Genomic DNA, 18,744 nt, shown 5'->3' on the forward strand with positions numbered 1-18,744 from the left:
TGTTCCACCAAAACAAGTTTGGTTACATTCAAGGTATCTTTATTATCTTCGAAGGGGCCATTGGGTTTACAGCCAGCAGTAGGCTACGTAGACAGCAAGCACACCTTTTCACATGCTCCTGATCACTTCAGGTTTTATTGGTTGATTTTTAGGAACATAGCCTGTTATGTGTGTTTGGAATCAGGTCTGTCATTTCTTACGGTCAAATGTCACATGCAAAATGGCAGCTTTTGTTGGTTGAGTCAGTTAGCTCAAGCTGCTAGTCTTGAAGTTTGTGCTGAAATCACATCTGACAGTTCAATGTCCATCGGCAGTCGCTTCATGCAATTTTCATCACCTTTAATACATTTGAGATAATACCAATTGCAGCGGTCTTCAGGGTTGGTTTGTTGTTGCATAAATAGGTTGACATTTATTTTTGAACTTATTTTAAATAACCATGTCACAGTAGTTGGGGTATTTTTCACTCGACTACTGTTTACTCATTTACTTCACGTGTTACTTCACAACAAAGTGAATTACAAGAGTTACATTTTAAGAAAGTCATTCACTATGCCAATGGCAGGAGGAATAAATGACCTTTTGAACCCGTTAGTTCTGCATCGCTATTTGTTTCAGAAATTAAGAATTTATTAATTACTCTTAAACCCCTACATGGTCTGACTCTGCTTTACATTTCTGCACCTAGACCCCTCAGATGTGAAAACCAAGTTCCATGTTCTAACGGTTTAAGAGAAAGAGGGATCATGCTTTTACTTAACTTAAGTGTGGATATTAATGCTCTCCAGAGGAGGATTCCTAATGTCAATTGTGACGACTTGACCCGTCCATTAGGCTAAACTGTCAACTTGTGCGCAAGAAATAAGAAAATCTTGTAAACCATTTTCCTGAAAACTGACCGAAAGCATTCCTGCCCCTCAGAGGATGAACCCTTTTAGATGTTAATGAGCCCATCTCCTTTCCTCTAGCACCACCGGGTGTAATATACATTGCAGCCTCTGGTACACACGACCAGGATGACTTTAAAGGGCCAGTGTGTAAGAATTTCTCCCATCTAGCGTTGAGATCATATATCGCAATCAACTCTCTCGCGCCACGCAGTTCAAAGTAGGTATTACAGCTACGGTGGCCTTCTGCTTTTTTCTGATGATGCCGGTCTCTTGCTCTTTTTAATATCCCTTTCCTGGGTGAAGAAGAAGACTCCTGTTCCTGAAATTTGGATTTTGAATACGTGTGGTCCTCCTTGTTTCCTTCTTCAAACTCGCCGGGGGCCAGGAAGCCATGATAGCCATTAGCAGCATTAGCAGCAGCTGGGAGTTTATCATGTGGCAGAGAAAATGTGAAAGGTGGAGCAGTATGTCCTGTATGTCCCTTACCGGCTACCATATTTCAAGATGGCGCATGAATATGGAGCGTCTACCCCAGGTCATGCGAATGTAAATGTAAAATTTCAAGCCAATAGGAACACTTGGAATTGATGGTGGAGGTAAATATTCATGAAAAAGGACAAGTTGGTGAACAGGCAACACAGATTTTGGTAATGAACAACTAAACACGTTACACACTGGGACTTTAAAACATTTTTCTGGCTTACTTTGGGTGTTTTTGTCATTGTTTTTTTTTTTTGTTTTTTTTACAAAATTAAACCTAATTTTGCTGTAACCAGATGGGCTAAAGTAACAAATGCACTGATGCTGATAGCTCTGCTCCTCTTACTCAGATGAAGAATTGGAAGAGGAGGTACTTCATGCTGGATGAAAACGCTGTCAGCTACTACAAATCTGACCTGGTGAGCAATATTTATTTATTTTTTTTGTTATTTGAGTGAACTTTCATTTTAAAAACAGCAGCTAGAACTGGCTGTAACCTGTTGGCTTACATTACACCTAATCACGAACAAACGCACACAGCACTTCCTAGAATGTAGTAGTATCATTGTACGGATGTTCACTGCAACAATGAAGTGAATTCAAAGTAACAATTGAAAGAGCAGAAAGAAGCAGAGGCGTGTGTTGCCATAAGTTAGCGGTGTGTCTCTACACGCAGCGGCATGTGTCCTGAATACCTCCTCATTCCATCCACGTGCTGGCAGATTAGCGAGTCCTAACCGCAGCCTGTCTGTGCACTTAAATGGACACACCCTGTGTGTGTGTGTGTGTGTGTGTGTGTGTGTGTGTGTGTGTGTGTGTGTGTCTCAACGTGGTTGAACAGGGAAAACCTAGAAGTCTCTTGTATGATTTATTGATCTGTTCAATCATATTTCATTATTTTAACTTCCTATTTAGTCTGTCAGATTGTTGGCTGGATATTTATGATATTACTCCACCGCATGTCTGCTGAATTCTTCCAGAACTCTGACCCAGAATCTGAAAGTGAACTGGTTTCCGGATCAACGTGCAGGACTGCATGTGAACACAGCTGACTCGTCTGCAGAATGAACCACACCTGTGGTTATGCAATGTGTTTTATTTTACTGCCATGATGCGCTACAGCTCTATTGTCAGTTCACACTAGGGCTGGGCGATCATATCACGATATTTTTGACCAAATACCTCGATATCAATACCGCAACGATATTGTAGTAATCAGTAATGTGGATATAATGACTAAGTGGGTAAAGGCAAATAATAGAACAGTTACAACAGGCTGGTAAGTTCAGAAAAGTACATCACTTTACTGTAATGCAGCCTTTAAAACCAGGAAAAGACACTTATGCCATATTACGATACTACAATATCCAAAATCTAAGACGATATCTAGTCTCATATCACGATTTCGATATAATATTGATATATTGTCCAGCTCTACCTCACACCGAAATTCATTTTGCGTTCCCGAGAGGCTCCGCGAAAAAAAAAATACACACAGAGCCAGGCAACAATTACACATAGAGTACAAAGATGAAGACGCATTAACAGACATGACAAAGAACCATGTTTCATGATATCCTCGGATCCAGATCTTAACTGGCAGCACACTGATGTTGGTTTAGCAACAGGATGGACTGATGTATAGAAGAGTTTTTGTTGTGTCAAAACGAAGAGACTCTAAATGGCCCATTAGAAGGCAATAGTTGGGGGCCGCCCGGTTGGCTCAGTTGGTAGAGCGCGCACCCATGTGTTCCCCCTCTCTCTCCCCCCTTTCATGCGGTCCTGGTGATTAAAGGCGGAAATGCCCCAAAAATAATCTTAAAAACAACAAAAGTTGGTCTAATTTAGTTTGGTTACACTTTACTTGAAGGTATCTACATAAGAGTGACATGACACAGTCATGAACACATGAACCCTAACCATAACCATGACTTGTTATTGTTCCTCTCTTGTTCCTTGCAGGAGAGGGAGGCGCTGAGAGTCATCCCGCTGAAGGAGATCCACAAAGTGCAGGAGTGCAAACAGAGGTCAGGGAGCACACGTAGCTGTTGGCAGGTGAATGTACCGCGCTCCGTGGCAGCTCATTAATAACTGCTGCTGCTGCTCTGTCCCTCTTGTCTTCTGTGCTGTGCAGTGAGCTGATGATGAGGGACAACCTGTTTGAAATGGTCACAGGCTCCAGAACTTTCTACATACAGGTAAGGGGCAGAATTTTGGGTTCAACATTGGGGGTGGGGTGGGGGTTGAGAGCTCCCCTTTTGAGCAAAATTGAAATTTAGAGCATCAGACACTTTATTTTCTGCATTCTGGTGAATTTTTCTGCATATGTAAAGGAAATTATTAGAATTATTTCCCCCCCAATCCCCCTATAAATTACACCTATGGCTAACACACATGGCGAGGGTTGGATCCAACAGTCTGGACAAAGTAGAGGGTGACAATTTTTCGGTATTCCTGCGGGAGTCCCGCGGTACGGGAGTCAATTTCACCGTTGGTAACGTGATAGGGACGGGATAGAGCGTAGAAACCAACGGGAGCGGGACGGAGAAATGTGTGTTTTGAGTGTGAGAAGATCTCCGTTAGCAATTACGTAATGAAATGGCCTAGGCCCGCAGGTAAGGCATGTATAATAGAGCCTAAAATTTGAGGCAACCTCAGTGATTTCACCGCAATTAACCAAGCGCACACGCGCGATGTCAACTGCGCTAGTTATCCTCCAGACAGCGACAGACAACGGCTCTTTTTCTTTCTCTCTTTTCCGCTGGGTGGCGCGCGAGCCTGCTCGCGGTGTGAAGCGCGTGTCCGAGAGTCTGATAACTTCAGACAACATAGGGAACAGGACGGGAGCGGGACGGGATTCAGGAGTCTTTCTCGGGACAGGATTTTTTGGGGGGATGCAGTCACGTGATCGGGATGTGACGGGAGTATTTTTTTCGTGGGCTCGGGATGGGATGGGGTGGGGTGGGATGGGGGCGACAATTGATTCCCGCGTCACCCTCTAGGACAAAGCCATTGCTTACTATGATTTGTCACGTTGTTCGTTCTCAGGCTGTTTTCTTTGAAGGTTTCATCATTTATGTCCATCTCTCAATATATCTGTTGTTTTATTGCTTCTTTATAAGCACGTTATATGTGTATTTTAACACCGTAACATGATGAGCACTGTAGTAGTATAGCTCTTTATGTAACCACAAATGACTGCTTTAGCATCGTAGCTCGGATGTATCTTTGAAAAAGAAGAAAACAAAGCAAAATGATACACTAAATTCTCTCTCTCTCTCTCTCTCTCTCTCTCTCTCTCTCTCTCTCTCTCTCTCTCTCTCTCTCTGTGTGTCAGGCTGACAGTCCAGAGGACATGCACAGCTGGATTAAGGCCATCTCAGGGGCGATCGTTGCTCAGCGCGGCCCCGGACGCTCCGCTAACTCTGTAGGTATCCTCTCTGACTCGGAGGACATTAAGTAGATTTGGTAAAATGTTAAAAGAGAAAGACGTTTAAACTCCGCAACATAAGACGTGGAAACAAATTTGAATACTGGGTGGTGTAATTAAAAAAACAAACTGAATGGCATCGAACCTGCATTGAGAGCTTTATAAACCGAGACCAGAACCTTGAACTGGATACAGAAATGTACACGTTTAGAACTTTTGACACTGTTCTTTTCTGAAGAAACAACTCGCACATCCACAAACCCTTCTGTGCAGGTGTGTTGGAAAAAGGTAGTCCCTGAGATCCACAGATACAGTTCATCCTGAGGGCTTGTCCGTTTTTATTTCGGCTCCCGTGTTAACAGGTTAGAGCTTACACACTGCCTGCGTGACACGCACGTCTCAACGCGTGTGTGCTAGAAATTGGGTCGATACCTATTTTTCAAGTGTTTCCAGGTAGAATAGAATACATACATGTGTACAGACAAGGCTAGGCTAGCTAGCTGAGACACGTTTCTGGGGTGCAAAGACATAGAAAATGCCACACAGCTGCCACGCAACAGAAACGCCACGCTCACGCCACGCAGCTAGCGTGAAGGTGCCCTAAGGATTCACTGCCACACGTATCTTTAACACAAAAACATGATTTATAAAATCAAGCCAACAATTATTTTAATAGCTTAGAGTTCTATGCACTAAAAAGGTATGTATAAAAGGCTTTAGGTTGCCCACACGTTATTGTAGGCCCAGTTTAATATGCAACTTTTAATTTGATACAATATATGTATTAGGGGGTCCGTGCTGCATCTCTTTGTCAGTTTAAGGGGTCCTTGGTTTAAAGACTCCTGATTGAAACTGTTTAGGTCCCTTGATCAGTCCACCTGAAGGAGCTCTACACTATGTGGTCCATAGAATCAGGTCAAATGGTTCCCTCTGGTGGCAGAAGCAGGTACTGCAGCAGAGAAACCGCTTAACCAGGTTTCAAACGTTGAACATTTGAGTTCAACTATTTTCATTTATTCACCGAAAAACAATCTTTAGATAACTTAGATGCTCAATTTCAATCTCATTATCCCATGTTTAGAAATATAATAATTCTATATTAGTCATCAGGTGATTGTACGTGTTGTGGTAAGTCCGTGATGTGTCTGTCTGTACCTCACGGTCCACGGGTTATCATTCTTATTCCTTTTTTAGGAGTTTACAACCTGATGATGATGATGATGATGATGATGATGATTGAAATGTGTTTTAACACCCTGACAACTGCTTTCTTTCTTTTTTTTACCTTATACTTTGTGCTACCCTGTTAATTCTCACACACACATACGCTCACAAACACACACACACACGCGCGCTCACAAACACACACACACACACACGCACACACACACACACACACACACACACACACACACATACACAGACACACACGCTCAAACACACACATATACTCTTCCTGTTTGGATTGTCCTTGGGGTGGTCAGGCCTCTGTGGATGGATGGATGTGTAGTATTTTGGAAAAGGAGCTCTTTACTAGGCATGGGCCGGTTACCGGTTTCAGGGTACACCACGGTTAGAAAAAGTCACGGTTTCCAAACCACTCCGATGTCCTACCGTTCCTACGGTCTGAGCTGCTGTTTTATGAGTGGTGCGGTTTAGTAATCCCTCTGCCTGCCAGTGTGCAGTGTGTTTCAAAATAAAATCCATTGTGTACAATGGGGGAAAAAAAGTTGTTGTTTTTTTACCCAGACATTTGAAAAAATAATAGATTTTAAAGCTGTGATATACGTACCGTGAAACCGTGATATTTCCCCCTGAAGGTTATGGTACCGGCCCGTGCCTACTCTTCACATGACTGTCACTGAGCTGTGCTGTAAACTGTTGTTTCCAGGTCCGTCAGGCCAGGAGGCTGTCCAGCCCTTGTATACAGAGGTATACGCCGTTCTGCGGTGGTGAATGCAGCACGTATGTGACCCCTGTTATTAACCCCAGCCACCATCCTCCCATTACCGAGCATTTACCCTGCACACTACAGGAGTTCCCTGGTTCTGTGTCCCACTGACGCTACAGTTACATCGCTACGTTTTGGTTTAAAAAGGAAGATCTTCTGCTATGTTTCCCCCTCTCATCCCCCCTGCTCTGGCATCTCCCCCTCTCATCCCCCCTGCTCTGGCATCTCCCCCTCTCATCCCCCCTGCTCTGGCATCTCCCCTCTCATCCCCCTGCTCTGGCATCTCCCCTCTCATCCCCCCTGCTCTGGCATCTCCCCCTCTCATCCCCCTGCTCTGGCATCTCCCCTCTCATTCCCCCTGCTCTGGCATCTCCCCTCCTCATTCCCCCTGCTCTGGCATCTCCCCCTCTCATTCCATCTCCCCTCTCATTCCATCTCCCCTCTCATTCCATCTCCCCTCTCATTCCCCCTGCTCTGGCATCTCCCCCTCTCATCCCCCCTGCTCTGGTGTTTCCGAGCCCCTAAACCGGAGACATTTCGAAACCCTTCTGACTCAACTGGCGGAGTCTACACGCTGCATCCTGTTTATGCCCAGTGCACCAGAATGTTGATGAGATATTTTGGTTTGGCCGTGTTAGTTTAAACAGAGATTAGTTCTTCTGCTGGAGCTAAAAACACCTGTGTGCACGGAGATCGCTTTTTGGCTCAAAACTCTGCTTAGAAAACCCCCAACGTTGCGCTGTAAATGAGGCCTGAGGCCTTTGTATTTGTATCCCGACTGAACCCTGTAGTGGTCTGTCATGCTAAAGCTACCGCTAGCTGTACGGTTTGAAGAGTCTCGCTGCCTGCTGGAGTCCGTAGGGACAGCAGAGGGACAGTTTGTAGATATGAGATTCATCTCGAATGCAAACATCATTCAGTTTGCTCCTCAAAATAGGCAAAGTGTCGATAAAACAAGCAGCTACGGCAACATCTACTCTACTACGTTTTTGAAAAACAATCACTTTTGTTATGTTTTCCGCCCGATTTTTGTTTGAAAAACTCAGAGGTTGCTTTGTAGTGGACAGACACAAACGGAGACATTTGGAAACGAGGCCGCCTGTCAGTCAGTCTCATCGGTTAGGTAGCTTCCAGACCTGTCAGTAACCGTTCCACCTCGTCGTCGCTCCAAGATAATAAAACGTCAAGACTATCTGCTTCCTGTTTACACCGGGACGCACATGCCCAGTGTGTGTGTGAATAGTCATGTGATACGCATTTTCGGAAGCGTTAATATGGACGGGGATTAGTTCTTCTGCTGGAGCTAAAACTGTGCAGCCTGGATGCCAGCCGAACGTAGCCCCGCCCACAAGATTTGAGGTCGGGAAGTTCAGTCTGGACTTGATCCGTTGTGGAGCGACTATGCTCCAACCAGAGCTGTTTGGACCAATCAGATTTGTCAGGGGGCGGGCTTTATACGATGATGGACAGATGATCAGCAGGAACGTAATCAACCTCGTCACCAAAGAGCGCTCGGGTTGAATTCGTATTACAACAAAGATGGCTGCCACTGGAGAATTGAAATGTGCCATCACGTCTGTTATAGAAGATATCGACAGCGCATTCATTTAAAAAAAACGTGATCGAGGCATTTGTCGTTCGGAAAGAAGAAAGATGTTTTTGCCGTCCTTCCTACAGGATTCGGCAACGTCACATACTCCGTCGCTCTGATTGGTTGTAGGTCTATCTCTTGCTCTGATTGGTTGTAGGTCTATCCGTCGTTCTGATTGGTTGTAGTTCTATCCGTCGCTCTGATTGGTTGTAGGTCTATCTCTTGCTCTGATTGGTTGTAGGTCTATCTCTTGCTCTGATTGGTTGTAGGTCTATCCGTTGCTCTGATTGGTTGTAGGTCTATCCGTTGCTCTGATTGGTTGTAGGTCTGTCTGTCGCTCTGACTGGTTGTAGGTCTGTCTGTCGCTCTGACTGGTTGTAGGTCTATCTGTTGCTCTGATTGGTTGTAGGTCTATCTCTTGCTCTGATTGGTTGTAGGTCTATCCGTTGCTCTGATTGGTTGTAGGTCTATCCGTCGCTCTGATTGGTTGTAGGTCTGTCTGTCGCTCTGACTGGTTGTAGGTCTATCTGTTGCTCTGACTGGTTGTAGGTCTATCTGTTGCTCTGATTGGTTGTAGGTCTATCCGTCGCTCTGATTGGTTGTAGTTCTATCTGTTGCTCTGATTGGTTGTAGTTCTATCCGTCGCTCTGATTGGTTGTAGGTCTATCCAATTGAGTGCAGAGGCATTTTCTTTCCTGGTTCGGTTGTAACACGCCCCATAATCCCAGCCCAACGGAGCAGCATCAGACTCAGACCATGTCAGGCTAAAAACTGTGTGGACGGAGATCGTTTTTAAAAATTTTTTTTTTATTGAAAACGTAGTAGTGGATGTTAGATGAAGCCTAATTAGATGTGAGATCATTTCATCCTCATCCTCCATCATAACTCATCCCACCCAGGTATCACCGTTTACTTATTAATCTGATTTAACCAGCTTCTCGTCTTTTTTTTAAAATATTTTTTACACGTTATGTTGGCAGAAAACTTTGAGGGCCATCAATCCATCCATTCATCCATCCATCCATCCACCCATCCATCCATCCATCCATTCATCCATCCACTGTGTGTCCGGTCAACCATTCTTTCCATTTAACTCTCATAACGTGAACAATCGTCTCGGGACCTTTTTAATTTCTGTCTCCTCTCTTTACTCTCTATGTCAGCTGTTTTCTTTCATGTTGTCATTATTCACGTATTAATAACATTTACAGCGTTCCTGACTCCCGGCAGAACTTCGCCAAACCAAAGGCATCTCAAGCTTTTTCTTTTTTCCCGCTAACCCTCTGTGTCTTTCTGTATTTCCTCTGTGTGTGTGTGTGTGTGTGTGTGTGTGTGTGTGTGTGTGTGTGTGTGTGTGTGTGTGTGTGTGTGTGTGTGTGTGTGTGTGTGTGTGTGTGTGTGTGTGTGTGTGTGTGTGTGTGTGTGTGTGTGTGCGTGTGTGTGTGCGTGTGCGTGTGTCTGCCTGCCTGCTTTTCAGAGAGTGAGGTGTGACAGTGACGTACTAACCTTCCCCAAATGAGCACTGCTGCCTACTTTCCTGCCCCTCCCACCGCTGCTCATCGTCCAATCACCAAGCCCCACTGCCTCTCCGCTTCCTTAGCAACCGCTGTTCGATTCCTGCCCTGCTCCCTGGCAACTGCAGCATCACTCGTTCGTACGTGTTGCTTGTAACTGCATGATCCCTTGTCTTACAGTCTCGATAAACAGCATTTCTTTGGACGCATATTGTGTGACTCTCAGCAATCAAGCTGGCATGTAAAATGTAATGGTCGATTCCCATTGGCCACATACTTTTGTGTCATGTTGTTGCTGTGATCTGGCTCTGGCTGCTATATCTACTTTCTGTACTAATACCAAATGTTTGCTGAACTTAATTTTAACCTCTAAAACCTGATATGCATGTTGTTTTTTCTTTTCATATCAGGAGTGAATGTAAAAAATCTAATTACATGTCAAACTGCATTAGGTAAATGTTTCCTTGTTCACCAGCACATATAAGTTTTCACTGACAAAAGCTCAGTGGTGGCTGTTAAATAAGGGTCGGATGGGTTAGGGTTGGGTATACTGAGCATTTTATGGGAAGCCAAAGGCAGATGCATTGGCCGCCTCTCTTCTTAAACTACACCTGAAAGTGAAGAAGCCTTATTTCCTAAAATATCAAAAGTAAAATAAGTTTACTGGTGAACAAGATGACTTTAAAGATCCAATTTTTTAAAGGTAAAATAATAACCTGGACCCTATTTTCCTAAGTTTTTGTGTGCAAGTGACCGATGGGAACAACAGTCTTTGAAACTGGTCCAGTATTAAGCGTGAACGCTGTAACCGGCAGCCACAGACCGGGCTGCAATGTAACCCTACGGGCCAAATGTGCATCGTCTGTTAGTGTCCACTTGAAGTGTTTTATTTTGCTACTGACAGGCTCCGATTATTATTCTAAGTGTCTGACAACATTATGGAGAGGATCCCTAAAGAGATAGACCTTTAAAACCTCTGTAAGACCTTTCTCTGAAGTTGCTAGCGCTAAACCCACCAGACTCCATTTAAAAAAACAATACTTTTAGCGTGTATAGAGCAACATATTTCCACATGTAAATCAGTAAACTGTGTGTTTATTTCAACCAACACTAGAGTTGTGATGGTTGGAAAAGTGGAAAGGCAACCCAAAACGGCTTTTCATAGTTTTATTTTGTTTCCGTCGACTGTGAATTAAGTGTATTTTACTATGCTTAAATTACTGTTTATTTACATGGAGTCTGGTGGGTTTAGCGAAGGCAATTTCACAGACTTTTTTATGTTTAAAAAAAGGATCTTACTCTTCAACAGAAAGGTCGACCTCCTTAGAAATCCTTTCCATAATGTTGTCAGACACTTAGAATATTAATCTGAGTCTGTCAGCTGCAAAATGAGCACTTTTGGGAAGGTAAATACAAGCTGAGCAACTGTCCTATTAACTTAGATTGTAGCTTGTTGATCTCACTTAATACCTGACCAATGTCAAAGATTGTCGTTCCCATCAGTCACTCAGACACAAAAACACATAGGAACATAGGGTCCAGGTTGGTAGTTACCCTTTGTCTGAACGAAGACGGACTGTTTCCCCTTTTACCTTTTTTATTTTCTCTCGCTGCACTTGTCATCCATCATCCATCCATTGAGTCATCCCTGTGCTCCATCCATCCATCCATCCATCCATCCATCCATCCATCCGCCATTCACAACCACCTTTCTCTTCTGCCGCTCACTTCCTCTCCTTCTTCCGTCTCTCTCCAGGAACGCAGCGATCACTCCTCATCCTCTCCGACATCCTACTCCACCTTCTACTACCCCTGTGGCCCGGAACCACACCACCCACAATCCTCCTCCGTCGGCGCCACCGCGCGCCCTCAGCTTCACGCTGGACACGCACCACCAGGACAACTTCGTGGGCCTGCTCCCGTGGAGGCTAAGCGGCGTCCAGACCGTGATGATGCCTCTCCCGTCGGCGCGCTCCCGCCTGTCGCTGCAGGAGACGCTGCACTCTTCCAAATAACGGAGGAGGACGACGACGACGAATCCCCGTGGAAACAGCACAGCGAAATGGCCCAGTGGGGGTTCGCCGGCAGCCGTGGCGGGGACCAGCTGAACAGTCAAACCACTGAGAACACCGACCGGCAGATTACTCTGATTTGACGATGATGATCAACGAGAACACACACACACACACACACACACACACACACACACACACACACACACACACACACACACACACACACTTCTACACAGGCTCCATGTGATGAGACTGCTCTGTGTGTTTCGGAAACTACCTGACTGGCTAAAATGAGCCGTCTACAAAAATTCCTGGGGGCCATTTTAGTTTGTACGTGTGTGCACATGTGAAAGAGGACCTTCTTCCGCTGCTGTTTTTTCGATAACTCTTTACTTGAAGGTATCTACATAAGAGTGACATGACACTGTTATCAACACATGAACCCTAACCGTAGCCGACCTGTCGGACGCCAGTGTGAGGTCAAAATGACGTAGCTCTCGCTGGCCTCGCCTGGATTTTGAGTGCGCGAGCAGAGGTCGTGCATGACAGTATTTTTTTCAGCGGCGGAAACAGGAAGCATGGACGAGTTTGAGGGCAGCCAGATGCCAGGACTCTCAGAGTGACTGCCAGTCTCTCTGGTAAACTTACTGGGTTAAGATCATAGACTGTTAATATTAATGGACAAAGCATCTGGTTCAGCGAAGTGCTGCAAATGCGGAAGTGCCTTATTCCTGCAGGGGGCGACTCCTTAACCCTTGTGTTGTCCTTCGGGTCACTGGGACCCGTCCAGTTTATTTGATGTTTTGTATTGGCCTGGTGTTGAGCCTCCCGGTGACCCGAAGGACAACACAAGGGTTAAACCTGCGTTCTGTCTGAATTCCTGCAGGGGGCGACACGTGCGGTTCCAAAAGAAGGTCGGTTTCTGTAGAAGTCTATGAGAAAGTGACCCACTTCTCACTTGATTTATGACCTCAGTAAACATTTTCATAATGAGTTTATGGTCTCAATCGCTAGTTTTAAGTCTTCTGCAACACAGAATGATTTTCATTTTTAGAACTATGGTCTCGTTGATTTTAAAATCGGAGATAAAGCAGGGGGTGTTTTAGGGCGTGGCTATGATGTGATTGCCAGTGAAAGCGTGTAACGTGGCTCCTCCCTCTCGTCTAAAATCGTCACATACCCAACCAGGATGGCTGCGCACGTAACAGCAAACTGGATGACTCATAGCAGACCTCCACAAACCAACCAATGGGTGACATCACACATGCTCTGTCCATTAACATTAACAGTCTATGGTTAAGAAGAGTTCTTTCATGGCGAATGAATGGCTTGATCCGACGAAGGTCATCAAAAAAACGAATGACACTTACTAAAAAGAAGCGTTATGTCATAAACGTTTATGACTTGTTTATAATGTTTTATGACACGTTCATGACCGTGTCATGTCACTCTTATGTAGATACCTTCAAGTCAAGTGTATCCGTTCCTTCACTTTTGTCTTCCCGGATATTATTAACAAAGTACGGCTGCTGGCGAAGAAAAAAGCCATGTTTGTCATGCAAAGAAAGAAGAAAGAAAACAAAAAAAAAAATCGTATATATTGTACGACAACGTTATCGCCATGAGCCCCGGCTCATTTGCACGAGGATGGGCTGGTTTGGCGATTCCTGTAGGGAAAACGTTGCGGTTCAGACGCTGCCGAGAGACTGACTAATCCGAGTCCTCGGTTTGATCTTTTTAAGACAATCCCGCTTGCCGTTATCAACTCTATAATCCCAGGTGTCCTCCGGAGAACTTTCACCGTCTCTTCTCTCTCATCTCCGGTAGAAAAAGTTATCGGATGATGATGATGATGATGATGATGATGTAGCGCTTTCGAGCTCCAAAGTCCAGATTGACTGAGGGTGATTTTCTAGAGATGTCTGCACGTCGTTTTCACGGTCTATTGACCGCTGTCCTCTCTCTACGCTCATTAAGGCTACAACCTTTCAACCTTAAGCCTTAAAATGTTCCCACATGTAAAAACATTCACGAGAGATGCAGATTTGCCTACTTTTCTTCTGCAGTCCACGCGTCGTCTACAGATCCAGGGGGGTGGGCGGGGGGGTTTGACATCCAAGTGAAAATCTTGCGCTTCTAAAATGTCAACCTTTCTGAAACGTGGCATCTTTTAGAATTAGAAACGTGAAATTCAAAAAAAACGTTTCTAAATCCATAGATTATAAATCTTTCAATCGAAGCAGAAGACATTTACCAAAGCAGTGACATGGGATGGATCACTCAACGTTAAATCACTCTTCCATAGGCATCATTTACGGGGGTGGGAGGATGGGGTGGGCGGTGAGAGTTACAACCCCCCCCACCCTCCCCCTCAATAATCAAAACTGGGCTTTTCCCGAAGTTTTTTGGTGTTTTTTTTGTTGCCTTTTCAACTTTTTTGTCACCTTTTTCAAAGTTTTTTTTTACCCTTTTTTTCGCTTTCTTTTGGTTTATTTTCAAAAGTCTTTGGCCCTTTTTGTTGGAGTTTTATTTCGACTATTTTTTTGATGTCTTTGTCCCTTTTAAAAAAAATATAAAAAACCGCCAACGACGTTAGAACGCCAACACAAAGAGCGAGAGGAAGGCGACTATCCCCTAGGTGTAACCTGGTGGATCTGGACTTGTTCCTTTGCGACTCCATCAGGTGTTTGTGTATTTGTGTTAAGCCGTGAGAACCAAACTCATGTTGTTGATTTCTCGATGTGTAAATGTTGTTTTTGGAACAAAATCTCAGCAGCCATTATTTTATTTTTATTTTATTTTTCTTTCGCTGCGAGAGCGCTGCACACTGAGACGGGTCGTGTGTGTTTCTTTTTTTCATGTTCGGATTTGTGTTTTTAGTCTTGATGTTTTTTTTATTCACAGTGATGAGGTGCTTTTTGAGGAAAACAAATCTACATATAGTATATGTTTTATAAACACGTGTGCATGGCTGCATGCACACAACCCCCCTCCCCCTCCCCTCCCCACCTCCACCACCACCACCGCTGTTCCCTGTTATAAGCTGGGTAAAGTGCCTGCATTGTTCTTTGTAAAGAGTTGATGAAAACTGACGAGCTGTTTTGACCCTTTCTAGTGTGTACTTGATACTTAGACCGTGTGCTCTGTTTATTAAAAGACATTTGAAAATTATTTTGAACTGCATTCAGGTGTCTTCTTAGCCAACAGGGGGATCTAAAAGCAAAGTATACCAAAGGTAAAAGGTTGCCTCTCCAAAAAAAATCCTGAAAATCTGTTAAAAGTGACCGTTGTCGATCTAAAAGGAAGACGGATTCAGCAGCTGCGTAGCCTTTTTTTTTTCTTCGCATTAAAATGTTTTCCGAAACATATTTTTTTTTATAAAATAAGAGATAATTTTCAATTGATCCACCAATATGGTTTGTTTTGAAATCCGGGAGCAGACAGCCCCGAGAGTGAAGCGTTCGTCCAATCAGGTGCAGCCATGGTGGAGCCAGGGGCCACGTTCAGCCCCGACTAAACGTAGCAACACGCTCCGCCTTTCTCATCGCCACGAGTTAACGGACACGCCTCTGCTGGTTGGGTATCGCCTGGGACGCAGCCAATAAACGAGAGACACGCATACAAACTTTGATAAAATCCATCCCTGGTGTTCTGAGTGAGATCTGGTTTCTGAATGTGTCCTGCCTTCAGTCTCCTGGTGAGCTGGTCTACATCTGCACGGCTTTCTACGGCACTAGCCGAAATGAAGGGGGCTAACTGTTAGCATGCTAGCTCGTTCTCATTGGCAAACACTGCTACAACACACACTAGTTCACCATAATCCACAATTACATAATCTAGCTACTGCGCATGCGTGCCTCCCATAAATGATGGGATAGAAGTGAGATGTCTCACTCTGTAGCTAAAACGGAGAGCTCAACACACAGGGAGAAAAGAGGAGCTGCAGCAATGTGCAGTACAACACAAATATGGTGTTTTTTGAAAATTAAACCATGTAAACCTATTCAGGTACAACCTCAAAATACAGTTATGAACCTGAAAATGAGCATAATATGGACGCTTTAAATATAATAAGTAAACCTAAGTCACTTAACACAGAATCCTTGGCTGTGAAACACAGCCACACTTTTGACCGCTTCGCTTTAAGCATTTAAATGCACTAAAAGCTAGCTATAGCTAACGATAGACTAGCAGAGCAAGTGTAATATGTTTACTAGCGATCACGTGCAGTGAACGGTTAATATGCTTTGACGTTTCAGTGAGCCCAGAGGGAAAATATGACATTTTAAAAGTAGCCTACATTTACGGTAGCTAACGGTAGACTACAGATTACGGTAGCTAGCTAACGGTAGACTACAGATTACGATAGCTAGCTAACGGTAGACTACAGAGAAAGTGTCATATTGTTACGTCCGTTTCGGACCAACAGAGCGAAAACATTTTTGTCAACACATAAAATGGAACCGAAATGAAGAACCAAAATTTGCGTTCTAATCCGGTCCGATTCCTACCGGTTGCGTAGGAACCGGATCCATAGTGGAACCGGGTTCCGGTACCCAACCCTACTCTTAGCACGTTGCACGTTCAACCAGGAAACCGTAGCAAAACGCTGCACGCTGTTTTGAGATTGAACGTGCCCGTTTTCTTTCAGGGTTTCCGCGGGGTTTCTAAATCCAAATTTTAGGTCTTAAATACGCTGAAGTATTGTGTTCTAGGTCTTAAATCATGTTAATCCTTGTGTTGTCTTCCCGTAGACTATGCAGCTTTTTATTTTTTTAATTAAATATTTATTTATTCTTTTTCGACCCTTTTGTCACTTTCCCCAACTTTCCGATGTTTTTGTCTATTTTTTTGGGTTTTTTTTTTAAACGTTTTTGAAGGTTTTTTTGGTCACTTTTTCAAAATTCTTTTATAAAAAAAAAAATTCAAATGCTATAAAATTGAATTAAGCAACCAAATTCATAGTGAACCGATCATCTTTTTTTAAATTGAGAAGAGCATTGTATGGGAGTATCCACGTTCATTTGCTTGACAGAAACCCACATTTCTGATAGAGAAACTTTTCGGAAAAAACTGTAAATCCTCAGTGAGGAGCAGATCTGTGTACGTCCACTAGGCGTCACCGTTTCCAAATGTTAATCTGCTCACATTCAGTATTTCCTCATTTTCAGACGGCCTGTCCAGATGTATGGCTGCAGGAAGCGTCCGTGCTTCATGCCGTTTCTCCTCGGGTGGAGGCTCTCCAGATGAACTCTTCTCAGGCGGCCGTCGGGTCATTAGGTCATGGTTTTTGGCTGCAGGGCAACATGCTGCAGTCCCGTCCCACACCTTCGGGGACTGGAGTTCCGTAAGATGAAGATCCCAGAGAGTGATGAAGACATATTTATCTGAGCTGATGCACCGTGCTCAGTGGATAGAAACACTGAGCAGTCCCTTTGGTGCATAAAACAGCCCTCTTTCATCCACATTTCTGAGCTCAGTTTCTACACGATCTTTGTTTCTTTTTTTTTGTTTAGTTTATTTATGAAAGGGGACAGCGCAAATTAATAAAACACATGATTTCCCATGGGTTAAAAAGCCAGAATTAGCCAAAAAGCTATTTTTCATCTGTAGTCCCCTGCCTTCAATGTTAAAAAAGGCTTTTTTATTGTTTTGTTTTTTACATTGTACCTCTTACCAGGTTAGGAGGAAGATGTTTGCCATTGCTCCATCATTATTCACCAGAGACGAGTCAACAAGACCACATGTTCCTCAGTGGAACAATGAATCAAAAATATTACAAATTCTTTCCTATAACTCTTTAGACTTTCGTCTCAAATATCCCAACTTTTCTCTGTGAAAGTCTCTGCGAACGAGACCTCTTTTTGATAAAACAACGCAGCAACATACAGAAGAAGTGCAGAGTTTTCTGCGTTTTGTCTCACGTAGTCCATATCTACGACATTTCATTTCCGGGTTTGTTCAATTTCTTTTCAGCTAGATGTCCGTCCCCTTCCTCTTCCTCTTCCTCTGTGTTGGCGTTCTAACCTCTGGTGGATTTATGAGGACTATGGTTAACTGCTCCTCAGATCTCTGCAGGGTAAATCCAGACAGCTAGCTAGACTATCTGTCCAATCTGAGTTTTCTGTTGCACGACTAAAACTACTTTTGAACGTACACACGTTCCACCAAAACAAGTTCCTTCCAGAGGCTATTTTGCAGACGATTGTGATTGGTTTAAAGAAAGGCCAATAAACCAGAGCATGTTTTTCTCCCATCCAGGAATGCTGTGTGGACTATACGAGACCATGTCACGCGTGATGAACTTGGTGTGGAGGACGTAAGCATTCTCCGGGCTGCCCTCCACAAAAATATTTCAAAATCAGGTTCAGTTCATGTGGCTTAGAGGCCTTAAAGAGAAACTCCCCGAAAGTGATTTATTCCTGAGGGGAACTGGCCAAACAGAGAGGCAGTGGCGTCTCGCCCAGATGTTTGATCAGCGATTTCAATCATTGCAACAGGTTTTTGAGTGAGAACCCCCCCTTTTTAAATCTACCATGTTGTTGTACTGAAGGTGCTGTTAGGGGGTGTTACAACCCCTCAATAATCAAAACTGGGCTTTTTTCCTGAAGTTTTTGTTCCTTTGAAAGTTTTTTGCTGCTTTTCTCAATGTTTTTGGCGCTTCATTTCTGTGTTTTGGACAAATCTTTCGACGTTTTGGTCGCTGTTTAAAAGGTTTTTTTTTTGACAGTTTTTTGGGAATTGTTTTTTTAATGTTTTTTTAACCTTTTTTTCAATACATTCATGTACAGTGGGTACAGAAAGTATTCAGACCCCTTTACATTTTTCACTCTTTGTTTCATTGCAGCCATTTGCTAAAATCTATTGAAGCAC

At 43.8% G+C, this 18,744-nt stretch overlaps 1 protein-coding gene across 7 annotated transcripts in view; it reads left to right on the plus strand.

Moving 5' to 3' along the window:
• Positions 1 to 12,533, plus strand: part of LOC120551345 (pleckstrin homology domain-containing family A member 1-like) — a 29,910-nt gene extending 17,377 nt beyond the window's left edge. The window contains exons 8-14 of one of the 7 annotated variants that reach the window (XM_039788724.1): positions 1,721 to 1,789; positions 3,333 to 3,397; positions 3,505 to 3,568; positions 4,708 to 4,797; positions 6,692 to 6,765; positions 9,554 to 9,590; positions 11,613 to 12,533. In XM_039788724.1, the coding sequence (XP_039644658.1) occupies positions 1,721 to 1,789; positions 3,333 to 3,397; positions 3,505 to 3,568; positions 4,708 to 4,797; positions 6,692 to 6,765; positions 9,554 to 9,590; positions 11,613 to 12,011 (798 nt within the window). In that variant the 3' untranslated portion in view covers positions 12,012 to 12,533. Of the gene's footprint in view, positions 1 to 1,720; positions 1,790 to 3,332; positions 3,398 to 3,504; positions 3,569 to 4,707; positions 4,798 to 6,691; positions 6,766 to 9,553; positions 9,591 to 9,819; positions 9,997 to 11,612 lie in introns of all 7 variants that reach the window. The other 6 variants (XM_039788723.1, XM_039788725.1, XR_005637866.1 and 3 more) reach the window with 6 other exon arrangements.
• The last annotated feature ends 6,211 nt before the right edge of the window (positions 12,534 to 18,744 follow it).

The sequence above is a fragment of the Perca fluviatilis genome, chromosome 21, assembly GCF_010015445.1.
Source record: "Perca fluviatilis chromosome 21, GENO_Pfluv_1.0, whole genome shotgun sequence".
NCBI classification, from domain to species: Eukaryota; Metazoa; Chordata; class Actinopteri; order Perciformes; family Percidae; genus Perca; species Perca fluviatilis.